This window comes from Octopus sinensis, linkage group LG4 (assembly GCF_006345805.1).
Source record: "Octopus sinensis linkage group LG4, ASM634580v1, whole genome shotgun sequence".
Taxonomy (NCBI): Eukaryota; Metazoa; Mollusca; class Cephalopoda; order Octopoda; family Octopodidae; genus Octopus; species Octopus sinensis.
This window is the reverse complement of record NC_043000.1, coordinates 64756669-64776176: the sequence shown is the minus strand read 5'-3', so window position 1 is coordinate 64776176 and position 19508 is coordinate 64756669. Positions and strand designations below refer to the sequence as shown.

Below are 19508 nucleotides of genomic sequence, written 5' to 3'. Positions count from 1 at the left end.
ATGCTTAAAATATCTGGTGGTGTAGGCTATAGACTAGTTAACCAGATGATACACAAAGGAGTCCTACCCAGTGACTTGTGTAGAAGCACCATAGTCAACTGCTACAAAGGTAATGGTGATAACTTAGAAATAATTACAAAGGTATCATATTGATTGATCCGGTGGTGAAAGTCAAAGAGAGGGTCACGGCCCAACTAATTAGGGAGAGAGATGAGATGCAGTTTGGGTTTGTGCTATGGAGAAGCACCACTGATGCTATATTTCTGGTAAGACAGCTGCAGGAGAAATACCTGGCCAAAGATAAACCTCTGTACTTGGATTTTGTTGACATGGGGAAAGCCTTTGACAGGGTCCCCTAATCCCTTATCTGATCATCAATGTGGAAACTAGGATAGACGAGTGGTTGGTGAGAGCTGTACTAGCCATGTACAGGGATGTTATCAGTAAAGTGAGTGTTGGCGACATGTACATTGAAGAATTCAGAGTAAAAGTAGAGGTTCACCAATGATCAGTCCTCGGTCCCCTTTTGTTCATCATAGTCCTCCAGGCAGCCTGTCTTGAATTCAAGACAGGCTACCCCTGGGAACTCCTCTATGCTGATGATGTTGCTAATAGCTGAGTCACTACCAGAACTAGAAAAGAAGTTTCAGGTGTGGAAGCAAGGTCTAGAATCGAAGGGCCTTAGAGTTAACCTAGCAAAAACCCAAGTCTTAGTAAGTAGGAAGGTGGACAAATCACAAATCCCTTCAGATAGATGGTCCTGCTCGATCTGTAGAAAAGGCATAGGTAGAAACTCCATAAGGTGTACCTGGTATAAGCTATGGACACATAAGAAGTGCAACAATATCAAAGAAAGGTTAACTAGGAAGATAGTTTTTGTGTGTAGAAGAAGCGCAAGTGCAATAAACACCAAAAATGTACAGAAAACAGATTCCATCCCATGCCAAGGGGAAAAACTAGAAGTAGTTGATAGCTTCCATTACCTAGGTGACCATATCAGGAGTCAGGCTGGATTCTCTGAGAGCGTAGCTGCCCTAATAAGAATAGCTTGGGCAAAGTTCAGAGAGTTCCTACCTCTGCTGGTAACAGAGGGTCTCTCGCTCAGAGTGAAAGATAGATTGTATGATGCCTGTGTGCGAACAGCCGTGCTACACGGCAGGGAAACATGGGCTGTAACTGCTGAGGACATGCATTGGCTTTAAAAAAATGGAACTAGTATGCACTGCTGGATGTGTAATGTCAATGTGCATACACGACAGAGTGTAAGCATCCTGAATGAAAAGTTGGACATAAGAAGCATCAGATGTGATGTGCAAGGGAGACAACTGCACTGGCATGGTCATGTGATGCGTATGGATGAGGACAGCTGTATGAAGAAGTGTCACTCTAACAGTGGAGGGAACTTGTGGAAGAGGTAGACCCAGGAAGACATGGGATGAGATAGTGAAGCACGACCTTCAAACGTTGGGCCTCACAGAAGCAATGACAAGCAACTGAGACCTTTGGAGACGTGCCACACTTGAGAAGACCCAGCAAGCCAAGTGAGATCGGCCAATGCCAGTGTCAAATAACTGACCCATTTAAAAGCACCCTTCAGTTGTCAGGTGATATGCCATGCTTGTGAAGACCTGTTGAACCAAGTGAAATCATAGTTCTGGCTGTCTGAGTGGCACAAAAAAGCACTCACTACACTCTCATAATGGTTGGCATTAGGAAGGGCATCCAGCTGTAGAAACCATGCCAAATTAGATTGGAGCCTGGTGCAGCCTTCCAGCTTACCAGTTCTCAGTCAAGCCATCCAACCCATGCCAGCATGGAAAGCAGACGTTAAATGATGATGATCTAATGTTATAATGTCATTACTATTATTTTTTTCTATTTAAAGATATTAGAAGACTGCTGTAAAAAACAAGGGTTTTTACCACCTGAAGATTATTCTCTCATGTAAGTTCTTTACATTATAATCATCTTCATTGTCATTAACAATTTGTTTCTGATAATATATTATTAAACCAGTTTGCTAAGAACCATTTTTTCTGCTATGTGACACAAACTTCTAAGATCTAAGTCACTGTTATTATCTACTTGAATTGTAGAAAGATCCTATCTAATTTATGATATGTCTCAGCCTGTTTCTTTCCAAAAGATTGTAATTCTCTTCTTTTACAACACATTGAATTTAATGAAGTAATAATTATTGTTGTAGTTCATCACTATTAACACTTTTTCTTTGCTTTGTTATGTCTCCAAGTTTCACTTCAGCATCTGCCAGCCTTTTAAATCAGTCCATTCCATTGCTCTCATCTATCCTTTTTTTTTTCCACCAACCAAAGCATTAATACTAAGGTTAATCGATGAAGGAATCTCTACATAGGTGCTCTCCTTGATAGAAATAGCAGTCAAATCTTCCCCAAATCATGTCTTATCACCTTAAAAAGAGGAAAGAACACATTGGTTAGTGTATTACAGAGTATATAGAACCTAATTCACAAAGAGCTGGTAAACTCCAGCTTAGATAAATAGGCTACATGAAAAGATTTGTTTGTAATGTTGATCCCAGGGAAGTGAGGGCACTTGATAATATGACACTCTGGCAATCTTATGTAATTCTACTGTGGAGTAAAGCATGCATTCAACTGTAGGAAAAATGTAAATTCAATGTGACTGAATTATTGTTCTAAACTTACATTTTTAGAAAAAGCAATATTTTGGCAAACTTTGAGAGATTGCAGCTATGATTTGGGTGTTCCAAGGAACTTCAATATTACATTAAGTTGATTGTGTATTATTCAAAAGAGAGAAATGGTTTTGGTGAAATTGCAGCACTCTTGTTTGAAAGTAAACAAAAATAAACAGACATGACTGTGTGATTAAGAAGTTGGCTTTGCAAGGCTTTGGGTTCAGTCCCACAGAATGGCACCTTGTGCAAGTGTCTTCTACTATAGACCCATGCCAACCAATGCCTTGTGAATAAATTTGGTGGATGGAAACTGTGTGGAAGCCCATCATATATGTGTATGGCTATCCCCATCACTTCTTGACAACTGGTGTTGGTTTGTTTACACCCTCATAATTTAGCAGTTTGATAAAAGAGATTAATAAAATAAGTATCAGACTTTTAAAAAAAAAACAGCTACTGAGGTGAAATTTGTTCAACTAAAATCCTTCAACAGTATGGCTGCTGTCCAGTAACTGACAAAAGTAAAAGATAAGTAATTTTCTATTTTAATGTCTTGATGTAACTGAAAAACAGTATTGCAGCAGCTTCTTTATTTGGTTTTACTCCTAGTTCATCACTTCCTACTCATGTATTAGACATGTCTCTACCAGGTTCTGTCCTGGTGCAAAATAAACAGCTAATTTGCTTCTGTTAACATTGGTTGTAAAAAAAATATATTGAAAATAAATGGCCGCTGTTGAATTAAAACCTTGTAAGTAAGCAAATCATTTGAGTGCATTTGATAAGTTTGTTCAATTGGACTGGCTTGGGGCTGAACAACAACTACAGCCTCTTACCCAGTTATTTGAGTTCAATCTACTTCTCAAGTTTACATTTACTTATCTAAACTTCTTACTCTGTCAATCCAACCTTTGTAGCCACATGACTTGCTTGAAATAGTTATCAAATTTCCCTCAAACAAAATTCTATCATCATAAAAAAAAAGGGTATGTTTGATAACATCCTCTATGTATTGTCTGCAAAAGAACTCAAATGTAGCAAGTTAAATTATCATTTTCTTTACCACTACATGCCTTACAGTATTTAGATGTAACCAATCCCTAATTGCTTCACATTTTCTATTAATCCAAATCTCACTGTGGGTGACTTTTGTCCCTTATGCAAAAGTAGAAATAATAAAACCATCATCATTTAACATCTGCTTTCCATGCTGGCATGGGTTGAACAGTTTGACTGAAAATTTGTAAACGGGTTCCAGTCTGATTTGGCAAGGTCTCTACAGTCGGATGCCCTTCCTAACATCAACATCTCCAAGTGTGTAGTGGGTGTTTTTTATGTGCCACTGTTATGACCCCAACATCAGCCACAACTACAATCTCACTTGGCTTGACAGGTCTATACAAGCATGGCATATCACCAAAGTATTATGCCTAATTAGTATTTGTTTCAACAGGAACTAAAGAAACAAAACTGTCATAGAATTTTTTATTTGTTGATGTTGTTAAATCCCATAAAATAAGCTTTTATAGAGCAAGTTTTTTATTTATATTTTTATACAAGTAGAATCACAATTGAGGATATTGCATGCATCGAATATCTCTTAAAAGATTAGAGGTTACTGTTGTGTCTTCATGATATTATGGTTACAATGAGTTTCTTTTTAATTTTCTTTCTTGTAAATTTTCAGGCATGGCCGAACAGTCCTTGATTTAACATTGTCCATTCGCTATTTAAATTTAACAAACAATGCTAAGCTAGAATTAGTGAAAGCAGCAACACCACGAAAAGAATCTGAGATAATAGTTGCCTTACAATTGTCTGATGGTACACGACTTCAGAAAAGTTTTCTGCCTCAAGTAACATTATGGGAAATATTACAACACTGGCAGAAGGAAGCAGACAGGTGAGTACATCCAATTGTTTTGAAACATACCACTGACAATGATACTGTTGATAGTTTGTCTTTTGGTTCCTTTGTTTTCTGCAAATACACACTCTTATTTTGGTTATCTTTATATATGTACACTCAATTCACTTGTTTATAGAACAAGCCCTCCTTTTTTATTGTCTCTGTAAAATACATGCTCTCATTTTTGTTGTCTTGTGTATGCATTCCCTTATTTAAGACCATTGCTGAGTATTTAATACCCAAGCAATGCTGGGTACGTCAATGCTTTTTACTTATTTCTCATAAAACCTCTTGTTTTGTATAAAATAATTTTCTGTCTAATTTAATAATTCACAAAGTCCATTACAATCTACATGTTTTTGTATATTCATTTATTTCACCTACAGCTCTTTGCAACCACTTTTAACAACAGAAGTTGATACAAGCGGCTCAACATGTGTGCACCCTATTTGTATATATATGAGGGAAGAGGTTAGTGAAGTTTTATTTCACTTAATAATAATGATAATAATAATAATCACTTTTTTATTGGCCACAAGGGCCAAGCACAAAAGCAAACAGGGACAATACAAAAGAAGGGACATTTAGGGTTTAACACAAAAATCGGCTAAAAAATAAAGTAACAATGACAATCAACAACAAAAGTCCCCAACGGGGGTGTTCCACCCAGGACCAACCAAGGCACCTCACGCATCTTGGTCACCCCGACCACCAAGAGTACCTCAGGCAGGCACTCTTCTTCCACTCAACCGCTCCAGCTTACAAGTGAATGTTCAGAGAAGGCCCGTTCACATGAGCCATTTTTGCCACATTCATGCTCACTTTCCTTTTTCAAGTGGAACCTGAAAAAGTTGATGAGGGCTTGGCCAAAGAGGAAAGTGTTTGTCTTCAGTCCTTTCAGCCTCGTCCACAACACCACCTTTTTTGCTTTAGTCAAATAATGACCCTTTCTTTTATAGGGTCAAGACCTCAAATTTTGTGCTCAACTGGTACTTATTTCATCAACCTTGAAAGGATGTAAAGTTAAGTCAGTCTCAGTGGAATTTGAACTTGGGGCATAAAGACAGATCACCTGCTACTAAGTATTTTGTCTGGCATGTTTCTGCCAGCTCACCACATTGATGATAATAATAATAATAATAATATAATAATAATAATAATAACTGTTTCTAACATAGGACAAGGCCAACAATTTTGTGGGGAGGGTTAGTTGATACCCTTGACTCCAGTACTCTACTGGTAGTGTATTTTCTCTGACCTCGGTGGGATTTGAGTTCAGAATGTAAAGAGCCACAACAAATACCACAAAGTATTTATTTCGAACCTGGGTTCCCATTCCTAAGGTATTTTTCGATGTTGTTGTTGTTATTATTCAGGCAGTGACCTGAATAGTAGTAATACTAATTATAATAATAACATCGAAACATACCTTAGGAATGAGAACCCAGGTTCGAAATTTCCCCAAAACACCTGATGAAGGCTGGAGAATATATCAGCCGAAACGTGTTAACAACAAACAAGATGAGCACAAATATCCATCAAAAGTAAATAATGGACTTCCTTCAAGATAAATAAAATAAATACTGGGGTTGATAAAATCAACTAAAATCTTAGAAGATTGTGCTTCAACATGACCACAGTCCAATGACTAAAACTGGTAAAGGAATAATAGAATATTATTTCTTTGATATTACCACACAATTGATTCAAACTCTTTCCTTTAAGAAATACATTTTAATGATTATAATTTGTATTTAAATTTTTCTTACTGTTTAGATTATTGGAGAAATTGCTTTGAAAACCACACCCTTACGGAAATTAGGACTTACTGGCGGCAAAGCAGTTATACGGTAATTAAATAGGATTTATATTTGAAGCTGTTAAAATTATTATAAATATTGATCTCAAATTTTGACACAAGGCCAACAATTTCAAGGAAGGATAAAGTTGATTGCTTCAACCCCAGTACTCAACTGGTACTTATTTTATTGACCCCAAAAGGATGAAATGCAAAGTCGACATTGGCAGAATCTGAATTCAGAACCTGAAGACAGGCGAAATGCTATTTAGCATTCTGCCCAGCATGCTAATGATCATGGCAGCTTGCCACCTTAAAATTATTATAAATATTGACATGAAATAACTCTAATCCTCTTTATGACATAGTATACTTGCTTTAAATGTTATGTATTATAAAAAATCTACCATGCAAAACAAAGTCACCGTGTATGTGTGTCACCACCATTTGACAACCAGTGTTGGTTTGTTTACATCTTCATAACTAAGTGGTTTGGCAACAAGAGACTGATAGAATAAATACCAGATTTTAAATAAAAAAACGTGTACTTGGGTGCTCCAGCATGGCTGCAGTCTAATGATTGAAACAAGTAAAAGATATTGTATGTATGTTTGACAGATAGAGAATTTTGTTGTTTGTCCCAACAAATTTGACTGATAGAACAATTATTTTATGAACCTTAAAGGGGTAATGATTTTATACTTTACTTTACAATTAACCTTATTGTTTTTTTTCTGTCTAGGCTAGTTCACAGACAAGTTGATGATGTTACCTATGCTCAAATTATACAGAAGATTGATGCAGAAACTGCCAAGAAGATGAAATTAGATCAGATAGCAGCCAAGCATTTAAGAGAAGAGAAAAATGAAAGAGAATTGCAAGCTGTTAGGGATGTTGGTGATAGTTCTTCTGATATGATGGAAATATCTCAAGAGGCACCTAAACCTGTTTCAGCGGCCCAACCAAATATGCAGATCTCAGGGCATCTTACTTCTCCACAGGATGTGGCACAGCGTGATCAACAGAGAGAATTTAAACAACAGCAGCAACGAAAAGTATGTATGTATCCGCTTGCACATAGACATAAGCATACAAGCAAATTCAGAACCAGGGCCTAAATTCAATGGCAAGTTAAAAGCCTTTGACTAGTGGTCTGTAGTCTGAATCTCATTGATCCAGTACATATTTCTAATAAAAGATATTAAAATGTTCCACCGTGAAACATGCAAGATAGTTTCAATCCATGACCCGTGAACAGATAATCCAATATCTTATCTATTTTGATTAGCTCTCTCTTACCAGCAAACATCTAACTGCCATTCTTCTCTCTATCACCCTCTCATCCCATTCACTGTTTGTCTCAACATATTTTCTCTTCATTCACCCTCTCATTCTGGTTCTTCTGTTTTGCCCTCTCCCTTTCTCTCATTCATCATCTTGATCACATTGAATACAGATAACATATAGTAATGAGAACTCTTCAACCTTACTGGATACAAAGTGGCTTTACTACTATTAGTGTTACATTAAAATGCCTCCAGTATATTGTTGAGTGGTGGTTGCTAGGAAGAGTATCTTTCCATTGAAACTCTACCAAAAATAGAATGTACAAGTGACACATAGTCTTTGACCCATTTGGAGACATGTAACTCTGAATAAAAACTCACTCAGACCATTATGACCCATCCATCTCATACCAGCATAAAAACCAGATGTAAAGTGACAGTATGTTATGAAACGCAATGGCTGTAATATTAAAAGTGATGGTCTGTAAGTCAATTAGGTTATTTTTTTAAACCTAACTTCTTTAGAAAGTGTGCTATAATATCCCTGTGCAAAATATACTCTTTTTACTTGAATAAAAAGTAAAATAGTGAAGGGAACCAAGAATGAATCCTCCTGAATATAGCAAGATGCTGTATCTGTTTCTTAGTTTCTTTCATAACATCTCTGTACAGCAGTTGTCAGGTATGCTAAACAAGCCCTTATTTCAATATCTGAGCTGACTTATTGTTAAGATTACAATAGTTCAAACTATGAACTGCATCTTTAGACATTAGAAACAGGCACTGAATAGGAGGAAGAGCTTCAGCAATTATAAAGGAGCAAATTGTTAGATTAGTAATGTTAACTAACTTTTGAGTAAAGTTGAGGACGAGTGAATTGAGATAATGATAAACATCTACTGAATTTCTTTAAATACAGTGTGAGTCAAAAGTAGTGCCCAATTCTTGTTTTGGGATTGATATGTATGACTGGGAGATGCTTTTGATTCCTAACTCTTGTTCTGCAAGTTGAGTTATTAATGATACATGATCCAGATTCAGTAACTTTCAAAACTAATTAATAATCTGCAAAACAACAAAAGCATGACTTCCCAGAAACTCAGTGCTACTTTTGACTTACTCTGTATAAAATCCAGACAATTGTGCTGGTATCTGCATTGCATGTTTCTTGGTGGATGTAGAAAAAAACCTGCAGAACACAGACGAGAAGTAGTGGAGAATATGTAGTAAGGTCAGAACATTAGTCCTCACAGATGATGCACAGTATAAAATTGAAATTCATGGAAGAGTGCTATGTTGAAGACCTTTCCTAATTGTTAAAATTACCACTGTAGCAGCAATACCAAAGATGACTAGTTTGTTCTAATTAAAGGAATTATCTTTTCTATAAAACTACTAAATTCCATTTTTACCCTCTTTTTTTTTTTATATTTTTCTGTTTATTTTTAATTATTACAATATTGTGTCTTCCAGCTCCAAGAAAGAAATTTTGCCAATGAGAGGTTAGTGTGGGTTTTATACTAACTTTTACATATAAGGTATTTTTTATAAATGCATATTTGCAAATATTACTAGGCTGTAAAATTAAAGGTGCTATACTACTAATAGTTTATAATTTCTTCTGCAATAAACTATGCTCTGAACTAAATGATATAATTAAGAATTCTAGCTTCTTGACTCACGGATACTTTCACATTATATTTATGCTTCAAATCTACCTAACATGTAGCTTAAGAATAATAAGAATTTTATTATAAAATTTAGCATTTTGACATACTATACTCAAGAAGACATAGCCACCAGAACAGAATTAAAATCCTAAAATCAAAATGCCATGTAAAAAGCATTGGTGTGGGTGAGTGCTGGTGCCACGTAAAAAGCACCCAGTACACTCTGTAAAGTGGTTGGTGTTACTAAGGGCATCCAGCTGTAGAAACTAAACCAAAACAGACTATGGCATTTGGTGTGGCCCTTAGCCCTGCCAGTTTCTGTCAAGCCATCCAACCCATGCCACTATGGAAAATGGTCTTTAGATGATGATGAAGATATTGTCTGCATATGTTTGACAGAAAGAAATTTTGTTATTTAGGATTAGTTATTTTATGTTCTAATCTAAAACTGACTTCACTGTATTTCCTGTGTAGGCTAGTTCATGGAGAAACTGAAGGCACTACTGATCATGAAATTGTACAGGACACCAACAGGGAAGCTGTCAAAAAGATAAAAGTGGAAGCGAAAGCAGACATACATTTAAGAGAAAGAAAAACTGAAAAGGAAATGGAAACTGTTAGGGATGTTGGTGATAGCTCCTCTGATTGTATGATGGAAATATCTCAAGGGGAACATAGTTCTGTATCAGAGACTCAACCAAATGTGCAATCCTCAGGGCATGAAGAAAATCTTATTTCTTCACAGGAAATGATGTGGCATGATCAACAGAGAACGTCTACACTTCAACAACAACAACAACAGCAGCAAAAAGTAATTATGAAACTTGATTTTTTTCTTCTTTTTATACATACATGTACCTGCACATATTCTCATATCAAACAAAATACACAACCAGCTTTGCATACAAACAACCAAAATTAGCTCATAATTGGCATCAAAACCAGAGTCCAGGTTGAATGGCAACTCAAGCCATGTGATTGGTGGTTTATAGTCTACATGTGAACTCCATTGATCTAGTATATATTCTTGATAGGAAATGATAAAATATTTCTCCCAGAAAAACACAAATGACTTGCAGTAAGTTTGAATTCTATCTCTAGGAATTAATATTTATATCTGAAGTAGATGTAAATATGTAAGAAATGTTTCTTCCCAGATAGTCTGAACTGTTATAATTTTAACTCACCTCAGCTTGATTAACTTCTACACAGAGATGTTGCTGTAATTATGAGAGCAGAACTACACATATTGTATTTCCTTTTGTGCTACCAGTTATCTCTCTCCCTGGAACCATTTCTTCCAGACTTCCAGACAAATATGTTAGTAATTAGTATTGCATGTCTCTGAGAACAGATAAAAACAGTGGATGTTGAAAAACTGCAGTACACCAACAAGAAAAATATTGAAGAATATGTAGTAAGGTCAGAATGTTAGGCCTCACTGATGATAAATGATATTAAATTAAAATACATGGAAGGGCCTGTGTTGAAGACCTTTCCAAATCAAACCTGCATTTAAATGTGGATGCTAAATTTACCACTGTAACAATAACAGAAAAAATAAAAGCAAAGAGAATAATTTTAGTTGAAGGAATTAACACTTTTTTAAAAAATAAACTACTATCTTGTAACTAATAGTTTTTCTTTTTCCCAATTTTAATACTATTTTCTTTTATTTTTAATTATTTCAATAATGTCTTCTTTCAGTTGCGAGACAGAAATTCTTCTCAAGAGAGGTAAGTGTAGATTTGGTTCTAACTTTTAAATATGGGGTAGTAGTTTTAAAGACATACTTGGTTGCAAGTGCTTGACAACAGATATATGTAAAATATCATTAACAATGTCTCTCTGATTCTGCTGAAGATTTATTTATGCTAAATGTATGTGTCTATGGTCAGCTACTTACGCTAACCTCAGATTCACATACATATAAAGAGCAAGTAATTTGATTGATTAGACAACTGAATCCCCATCATTCAACAGGTGGAGAACCCTCCTCTCTTTCTTTATATATATATATATATGTGTGTATATATATATATATATATATATATATATATATATATATATATATATGTGTGTGTGTGTGTGTATATAAAGTGCCAGTCACTTAAAGTGGGAGGAAGTTGTGGAAGAGGGAGAACCATCCAATCCATGCCAGTACATGAAACAGATGTTAAATGATGATGATGATATATAATTATCATTTAACATCTACCTTCCATGCTGACATGGGTTGGAAGGTTCAATAGGACCCAAAACACTGGAGGACTGTATCAAGCTTTATGTCTGTTTTGATAGTTTCTATGGCTAGATGACCTTCTTTAACACCAACCACTTTTTTTTTCATAGCACTAGTGAGGTAACTTGCAAAACAAAAAGCTTCTTTTACTGAGTGGGTAGTAGAGACGGAGTGGCTTTATGCCAAGTGGTAAGAGGCTAAAATATAATGGAGGGACAGAAACAGTGTCTTGTATGTATGTGATCATTGACAATCCACTCTGCAATGTTCTTACTATTTACTATTATGACGTCTATCTCTTTATTTGATAATTCAAATATTTTTCTATTTGTTAGCAATAATTTTCCATCAAGAGAGGTCATTTGGACCTCTTGATGGAAAATTATTATATAGGTTCATGTCTTAGCCCTGCTGGGTTCAGTGGTTAGAGATTCGGGCTCACAATCATGAGGTAGTGAGTTTGATTCCCAAACCAGCTGTGTGTCGTGTTCTTAAGTAAGATGCTTTATTTCATGTAACTCCAATTTTCTCAATTCTTGAAATGTGTTGTGATATCACTGATGTCAAGCTGTATCAGCCTTTGGATATCATCCTTTAGATAACATCGGTGGTGTGGAGAGGGGAGGCTGATATGCATGGATGACTGCTGGTCTTCCATTAAAAAAACCTTACCTAGATTTGTGCCTCAGAGGATAACTTTCTAGGTGCAATCCCATGGTCATTCATGAACAAAGTGGGGTCTTTACCCTTTTACTGATAGCAATATAATAAATTAAGAGGAACATGAGACAAGATATTTAGATCTTTTCTAAGAAATCAATACTGTAGGTATATCATTAATTATTACAACACTGATATCATGTAACAGCAGCAAGTTCCCAGCAAACCAGTACTGGTTCCCTGTCTTCTTCCCTCCCCATTTGGAATTACTTCACTTGCAATTCTAATACCATTGGGAAAGATACAAGTATCATCTTCTCTGCCACCTGAGGCTTTATGAGAAATAATATTAACTTTTTCATATGACAAGCATAGGTAAGTTAAAGTTACCTTCTCGAGTCGTACCGATTCACAAGAGCCAGCTTTCCAGTTTCATGGCATATAAATTCCCCACTGGGACAGGTCGTCAGTCTGTCGCAGGATTATTCATTTTTGCCAGATGAGTGAACTAGAGCAGTGTGAAATGAAGTGTTTTGCTCAAGAACACGTGTTGCCTGGTCCAGGGATTGAAACCACAATGTTACGATCATAAGTCCAACACCCTACCCACTAAGTCACGCGCTTCCACAAAAACAGTAAGTGGTTCCAAGACACGAAAAAACATTATAAAAAATTTATTAGCTTAGATTTGTTTTAATAAATGATTTGCACATATTTTCATATGTATTTTATTTCATGTTCCACTTCTGTATTGGCTTTTAGGTATTTTCTTTTTTGATCAGCATAAGGCTGCAGTAAATGACATATGCCTAAAGTGCTGCATGGTGGGATTGACCCTGAAACCACATAGTTGGAAAGCTGGTTTCTTAACCACTCAGCTATGCTTTTTATATTATTATCATATTGGGTCTTTAGGTCTCTATTACATGTTTAATTTGGGTTCTGAATTTCTCTGGGCACTTGCATTGATTATCTTCAGTAACATTTTCTAATAGGTATCATGCTCATTTTTATTTTGAATCTAAATTTCCAAATAAACTGCTCCCCATTCCTTTTTGTTTTTTACTTTCTTTCACTTTATAGTGATAAATTTGGTAGGATCAATGACAACAAAGTTATGTAATTCAAATCTTAAATTTTTTTTTTTCTTATCATTGATAAATCACAATATTTCTTGTGTGTCTAGCTATAAATAAGTTTCTTGAAAGATTATCATACCAAAAAATGAATGCTCCAATTCATATGCCCATATTCAAAATTTACAAAAGTTTTTTCACTCATGTTGACATAGGTATTTTTAACTTACTCGATATTTTTATTCTACAGTTTTTTTTTATTGTTTTTAGTGATAAAGAAAGTGATGATTTTCAGGTAAGTTTTTTTTTCCTCTTTATTGAAATAACTTTTGTTATTGTTTAGTTTATTTACTCTATTTAAAAGGTTTAGTAATTATTTGAAGTTTTCTTTTTCTGTTATTTCTTTTCTGAGCACTAAAACTTGTCCAACTCCGACAACTGAGAGTTTTTAAAAAGCACCCTGAGTAAGAGAGTGTATTGCTTAATTTGTTTGCAATTCAATATTCTTAGGGCTCTGGTTACTGTGAAAATTCGTTTTGTAAAATAAGATTTGATGATTTGGAGTTGCCAAGTAAAAGTGCCTGTGCAATGTCACCTAAAAGTGCCCATGCGACAGCATATAATAGCACCTGTGTGGTAACACATAATAGCACCTGTGTGGCAACATGTAGAAATGCCCATGTGGTGACACGTTAAGTGTCCATGCCGTGACTTGTAAAAGCGCCCATGCAGCAAAATGTAAAAGCACCCGTGCAGTAACATGTAAAACCACCTTTGTTGCCAGTAGGGGTAGAAGCTTCCTAAACTTTGCCCAGGCTATTCTTATTCTAGTGGTAACACTCTCTGAGCATCCACCCCCCGCTACTAACTTGATCACCTAGGTAGCAGAAACTATCAACTACTAGTTTCTTCCTCAGGAGTGTAATGGAATCTGTTGTCTGAGTATCAATGGTGTCTATTGCCCCTGTGCATCTGCTGCACACGAAAGCTATCTTCTCAGTTAATTTTTCTTTGATGTTGCTGCACCTTTTATGTGTCCATAGCTTACACTGGGTACATCTTATGGAGTTTACCTACACCTTTTCTACAGATTAAGCAGGGCCACCTATCTGAAGGGGTGTGTGGTGAGTTTGCCTTCCTACTTACTAGAACTTTGGACTTTGCTACATTGACTCTAAGGCCTTTTGATTCTAAACCTAGCTTTCACACATGAAATTTCTTCTCTAGTTCTGGTAGTGATTCTGCTATGAGGGCTAGGTCATCAGCATAGAGGAGCTCCCAGGGGCAACCCGTCTTGAATTCCTCTGTTATTGCCTGGAGGATTATGATGAATAGAAGGGGACTGAGGTCTGAGCCTTGGTGGACGCCAACTTCTACCCGGAATTCTTCACTGTACTCATTGCCAATCCTAACCTTACTAACAGCCTCTCTGTAAAGGGCCTGTACAGCCCTTATTAACCATTCGTCAATCTCCAGTTTCCGCATCGCCCACCAGATAAGGGATCAGGGGACCCTGTCAAAGGCTTTCGCCAAGTCCACAAAAGCTAAGTATAGGGGTTTATCTTTGGCTAGGTATCTCTCCTGCAGTTGTTGAGCCAGGAATATGGCATCAGTGGTGCTTCTACCCAGCACAAAACCGAACTGCATCTCATCCAAGTTGACTCTCTCCCTAATAAGTTGGGCTATGACCCTCTCCATAACCTTCATTATCTGATCCAGCAGTTTGATACCCCTATAGTTATTTATATCTAGAGCATCACCTTTACCCTTGTAGCAGTTGACTATGGTACTGCTACGCCAGTTGTTGGGTATGACTCCATCATGAACAACCTGGTTTACAATGCGGGTGACTAGGCCATAGCCCGTACCACCTGATGTTTTAAGCATCTCAGCAGTGATTCCTGATGGGCTAGGGGCTTTTCCTGGCTTCATACCTCTAATTGCTTTGTCTGCTAGGGAGCTATCTATACGGATAGCTGGTCCCTCTACTGGGTCAACACTTGGCAGGCTCTCCTCCTCCCATTCATTCTCCACATTCAGCAGTCTTTCATAATGGCTTCTCCAAGCACTAAAAGCAAATGCACCATCATCCATTCGAACACATTTCTCTCCTGTGACATCACAATTTTCTTTCACACAGTCTTGCAATCCGAAATACCTCAGTTCTTGTCCTCACGTCTCTGGACATCGGCAAACTTCTTTTCCGCTTCGCTCTTGGCTATGTATACCTGCCACCCAGCCTCTCTTCTGGCTACATGGTACCCTTCCCTGCTACCCCCATCCTTCCAGGCCTGTTTCTTTGCCCTAACGGCTTTGTCTACCGTACTATTCTACCACCACGTAACTCTAGGTCTGGAAGGGACTTTGCACCAGCCACAGACTTGGTCTGTGGCACTCAGTAAGCTGTCTCGTAGGAATTTCCAGTTATATATATATATATATATATATATATATACACGCACACATATATACACATACACACACATACATACATATGTATATACATTATCTCTCTCATTTTTACTTATAGATACCTGAACGAAATACTCTGATATTTTATCAAGGTGAAAAGGAAAATGAACAAACTACATATGAAGGTAAGTTAATACCAATGTTTCCCCTTCCTCTAGGTTGTAATAATAGTAATTTCTTATACAGGAACAATGCCACAAGTAATGCAAAAGGAAAATAAGAGTACATTTTACTAGATCGACCTTACTATTTGAGTAATACTTATTTTATCAATCTCAGAAGGAAGAAAGGCGAAACTTCTGCCCTGCTACATTTAAATTTCAAATATAAATGGATTAAACTAAATATTGTACATTCTAAGTTTAAATTCATACAGGGTTAGCTTGTCCTTTCATCTCTTAGAGATAGATAATTACCAATAATTATCTTGGAATATTCATCATCATCATCTTTCCGTTTTCCAAGCGGGCATGGGTTGGATGGATTGACCAGAGCTGGCAAGCCAGAGAGGTGCACCAGGTTTGTTTGGTTTGGCTTGATTTCTACAGCTGGCTGCCCTTCCTAACACCAACCACTTTACTGTGTAAGCTGCTGGGTGCTTTTAACATGGTACCAGCATAGGTGTTTGTGTGTGGCACCAGCACAGACTCTTACAGGTCAATCCTCTTCACCAGAGGATGCAGAGGTGCCAGGTATCTTGGTCCTTTGACATCTCTTGACTATTTAAAAAATAATCCTTTTTTTTTATTATTTAATGTAAGTAATTCAATTTAAAAAGTTTGCTACCTTTTTATTCAAATGTTATTAATCTGTTTTGAAAACATTCCTTTACCATAAAGTTTCACTATTTTAAGCCCTTTTTGATACCAACTCTCCAGAGATTTCTTTGTGTTCCATGATACAAAACTTCCTGTTTTAAAGTATTCATATTTAAATTAAAACTTTCCATTTTATAGTTTAATGTCAGAACCTTTTAAGATACATTCCAAGCACCACCTTAATTAGGGCAGTTAGTTTACTAATTTCCTCCAAAAACTTGATTTTCAAAATTAATTGAAATATCATAGATTGTGTACTTATATAAACATATGTACAGGAAAGGAGTAAAAATGACACTTTCTGTATTATAGATCTTCCTGATGAATTTTTTGAGGTTACAAAAGCAGATGTGATGACTATGATGCATGATCTTCAGAAAAGATTGTGAGTTAATAAATAAATTTTGATTATTTTTTTATTTCATTTTTTCAATTAAGTGTAATTCTTATTTATTCATTTTGTTTTGAATTAATCATGCACTAGCTTCAAGATTTCAATGATGTGATTGTTTATTGTTATGACTCTGTAGGATAAATGTGAGAGGCCTGATCTGGCTGGCTTTAGCATAAAATAGGTCAATTATTTGAGATGGATATAGCTGGCTTAAATACTAAAAGAGTTAAACAGTATAACTTCTGATTTCCATATATATTTCTCCAGACCTGTGTCTCACATAGCTTTAGTTCATGTTTGTATAATTTACAGGTATAGGTGTCCTGGAGCTGGAATAGATTTCTTAGAATTAACAAAATAATTCTGAGTTGTCACTGTTTAACTCCAGCTCAGTTCTGATTGACCAAAACCATGACCATCCTGTTTTTTTGTATATCTAAGACTAAGTCACTACAAGATAACTCCAACTTATTTTGGAAAATCCTTGTTTTTCAGTGAATTAAACTGAAGTTAAGTAAATCTAGAAAGCAATGTAATCATATAATATACTAATATATTATAATATTCCCTTCTCATTATATTGGGATTTCAAAGTAAAAACAAGACTTGATATCTAAGTATCTCAGAAATTTTAATGCTACACAAGTTTGCACAGTGCTGTCTATGGGTATTATGATAATCATATCACATTATCTCATTTAAAGTCACAATGTTAAGTATAGGAATATGTCGATAATCTCAGCAACAAACTATATATTTCTTGTCTTAGTCTGAGGAAAACCAGTGCCTACATTTGCAGGCCATCCAAGACTAATGAAATTTATACAGTTGTTCAGACTTCAGTAAGTCAATATCTGCAGGAAAAATAGGGACTGAGAGGGAATTCCAGAGTGATCATATTGTGAAGAGGAAGGGTTGGGAGGAGTTGTTCATATGAGAATTAGGGACAGAGATATAACAAGAGGTGATAGGTGGATCTGAAGGAGATAATGCATGTAAGAAACTAATTCAGAGGAACATTGTTGTAATGGTGAGAGAATAGTGATGAGCCAGCATATCTGTAGATCAGAATTTTGTAGTGTCTTGGTGAATCAGTTGGATGGCATTTTTATTGATGATAGTAGGGGTCTAATGTTTGTGTCTTAGATGTGGGGGCAGTATTCCATTATGGGTTTTACTCAAACTTTGTAGAGGGTCAACTATTGATCAGAAGTGAAATATTTTCTGACCCTGAAGGGGATGTCTAGTCTCTGGGATACAAATTCAACTATGTTATGTATATAGGGGTCTCTAGGAAGAATCATTGAGTAGCCATTTTAAGGGGTTTTGATTGCATTTGGTCTAATCTTGGAGAAAGCAAACTACAAGGTTGCTTCCTTGATCTGGCCTGTGATTTTGTTTTGTGCTTTTGAAGGAGACTAGATTGTCTTGTTCCTTGCTGAAGAAGGTTTTGATGTCTTTGTTCAAAGAGGATTTCTGGTTCAGTGTGAGATATCTAGGTTGTATTTTGGTAAGGTAATGCTTATGTGTTAACGGTTACAGAATTGTGTGTTATAAGTAAGAATGAGAACTGGAAGTGTTTTGGGGCACATAATCATGCTTTGTGCTACATCAGAGTTGTTCATTTGCATCAGAGAGAGTCAGTGCACACAGTAATCCAAAGAACAAGACAAATTAATTCCATATAGTAAGCATAATCTCTCATGCTAGACATGGTTAAAGGTTTTGCAGATGTCCAATGAAGCAACATTACTTTTGCTGAACATCTTTAGGACAAAGTACCATTTGTAATATGGAAGAGCAGATTCCGAGATCTGGAGTCTAAAAAAAAACAATCATAGTCAATGAAGAGAGAAAGAGTGTGTGATTTGAGATATTGGAGAAGGTTATTGCTTGCAACTGCTTCCATCATGTTTTATATGCGATAGTGAGAGAAATAGTGGGAGCAGTAGGTTGGCAAGGTTAGAAAGTTTGCCCTTTTTATGAATACTAGTATGTTTCCAAAGATTGGATTAGCTCTACATAGAGAGAATGATTGAAATATTTAATACTGATATGAACTTTCTCTACTTTGATCATTTGAAGACAAATGAAAGAGCATTGTCAGGGCTGGTAGCATTACTGGCTTTGAGTGACCAGAAGTGTGGTGAGACAGCAGCTTTGCTGAGTGTGTGCAGTGTGGAGTTGTAGACAAATGTGGAAGATTTTTCTTTGATAGTAGTGCTTAAGGAGTTGTTATCATGGTTGAGAGGTAAGAGTAAGAAGTTACCTCAAAGTCGACAAATCCTCATGGCAGGGGACTTGAAGGATCAGCAGCAGTTGGTAAATAATGAAAACATCATTTTGATTAGTAGTCTTGTAGGTGTTGTGGGCCTTGTTCTTCTCCTGTACTGCTACGAGGGGCGTTCAATAAGTAATGCCCCTGACCCACTTCCCATAGCAGTAGAGCAACGAAACTTGGCACAGTTATTAGTCTTTTTCTACATAGGAACCACCCAGAGTT

The 19508-nt window shown here is 36.3% G+C and overlaps 1 protein-coding gene across 5 annotated transcripts in view; it reads left to right on the top strand.

The window, feature by feature from the left end:
* The window catches only part of LOC115210863 (tether containing UBX domain for GLUT4), a 57019-nt gene that overhangs the window by 6896 nt on the left and 30615 nt on the right, over positions 1 to 19508 (top strand). For all 5 annotated transcript variants that reach the window (XM_036502081.1, XM_036502082.1, XM_029779625.2 and 2 more), the window contains exons 2-12: positions 1886 to 1944; positions 4368 to 4583; positions 4976 to 5060; positions 6366 to 6439; positions 7130 to 7442; positions 9147 to 9175; positions 9818 to 10154; positions 11051 to 11079; positions 13592 to 13616; positions 15852 to 15918; positions 16924 to 16996. In XM_036502081.1, coding sequence (XP_036357974.1) covers positions 1886 to 1944; positions 4368 to 4583; positions 4976 to 5060; positions 6366 to 6439; positions 7130 to 7442; positions 9147 to 9175; positions 9818 to 10154; positions 11051 to 11079; positions 13592 to 13616; positions 15852 to 15918; positions 16924 to 16996 — 1307 coding nt within the window. The remainder of the gene's footprint in view (positions 1 to 1885; positions 1945 to 4367; positions 4584 to 4975; positions 5061 to 6365; positions 6440 to 7129; positions 7443 to 9146; positions 9176 to 9817; positions 10155 to 11050; positions 11080 to 13591; positions 13617 to 15851; positions 15919 to 16923; positions 16997 to 19508) is intronic.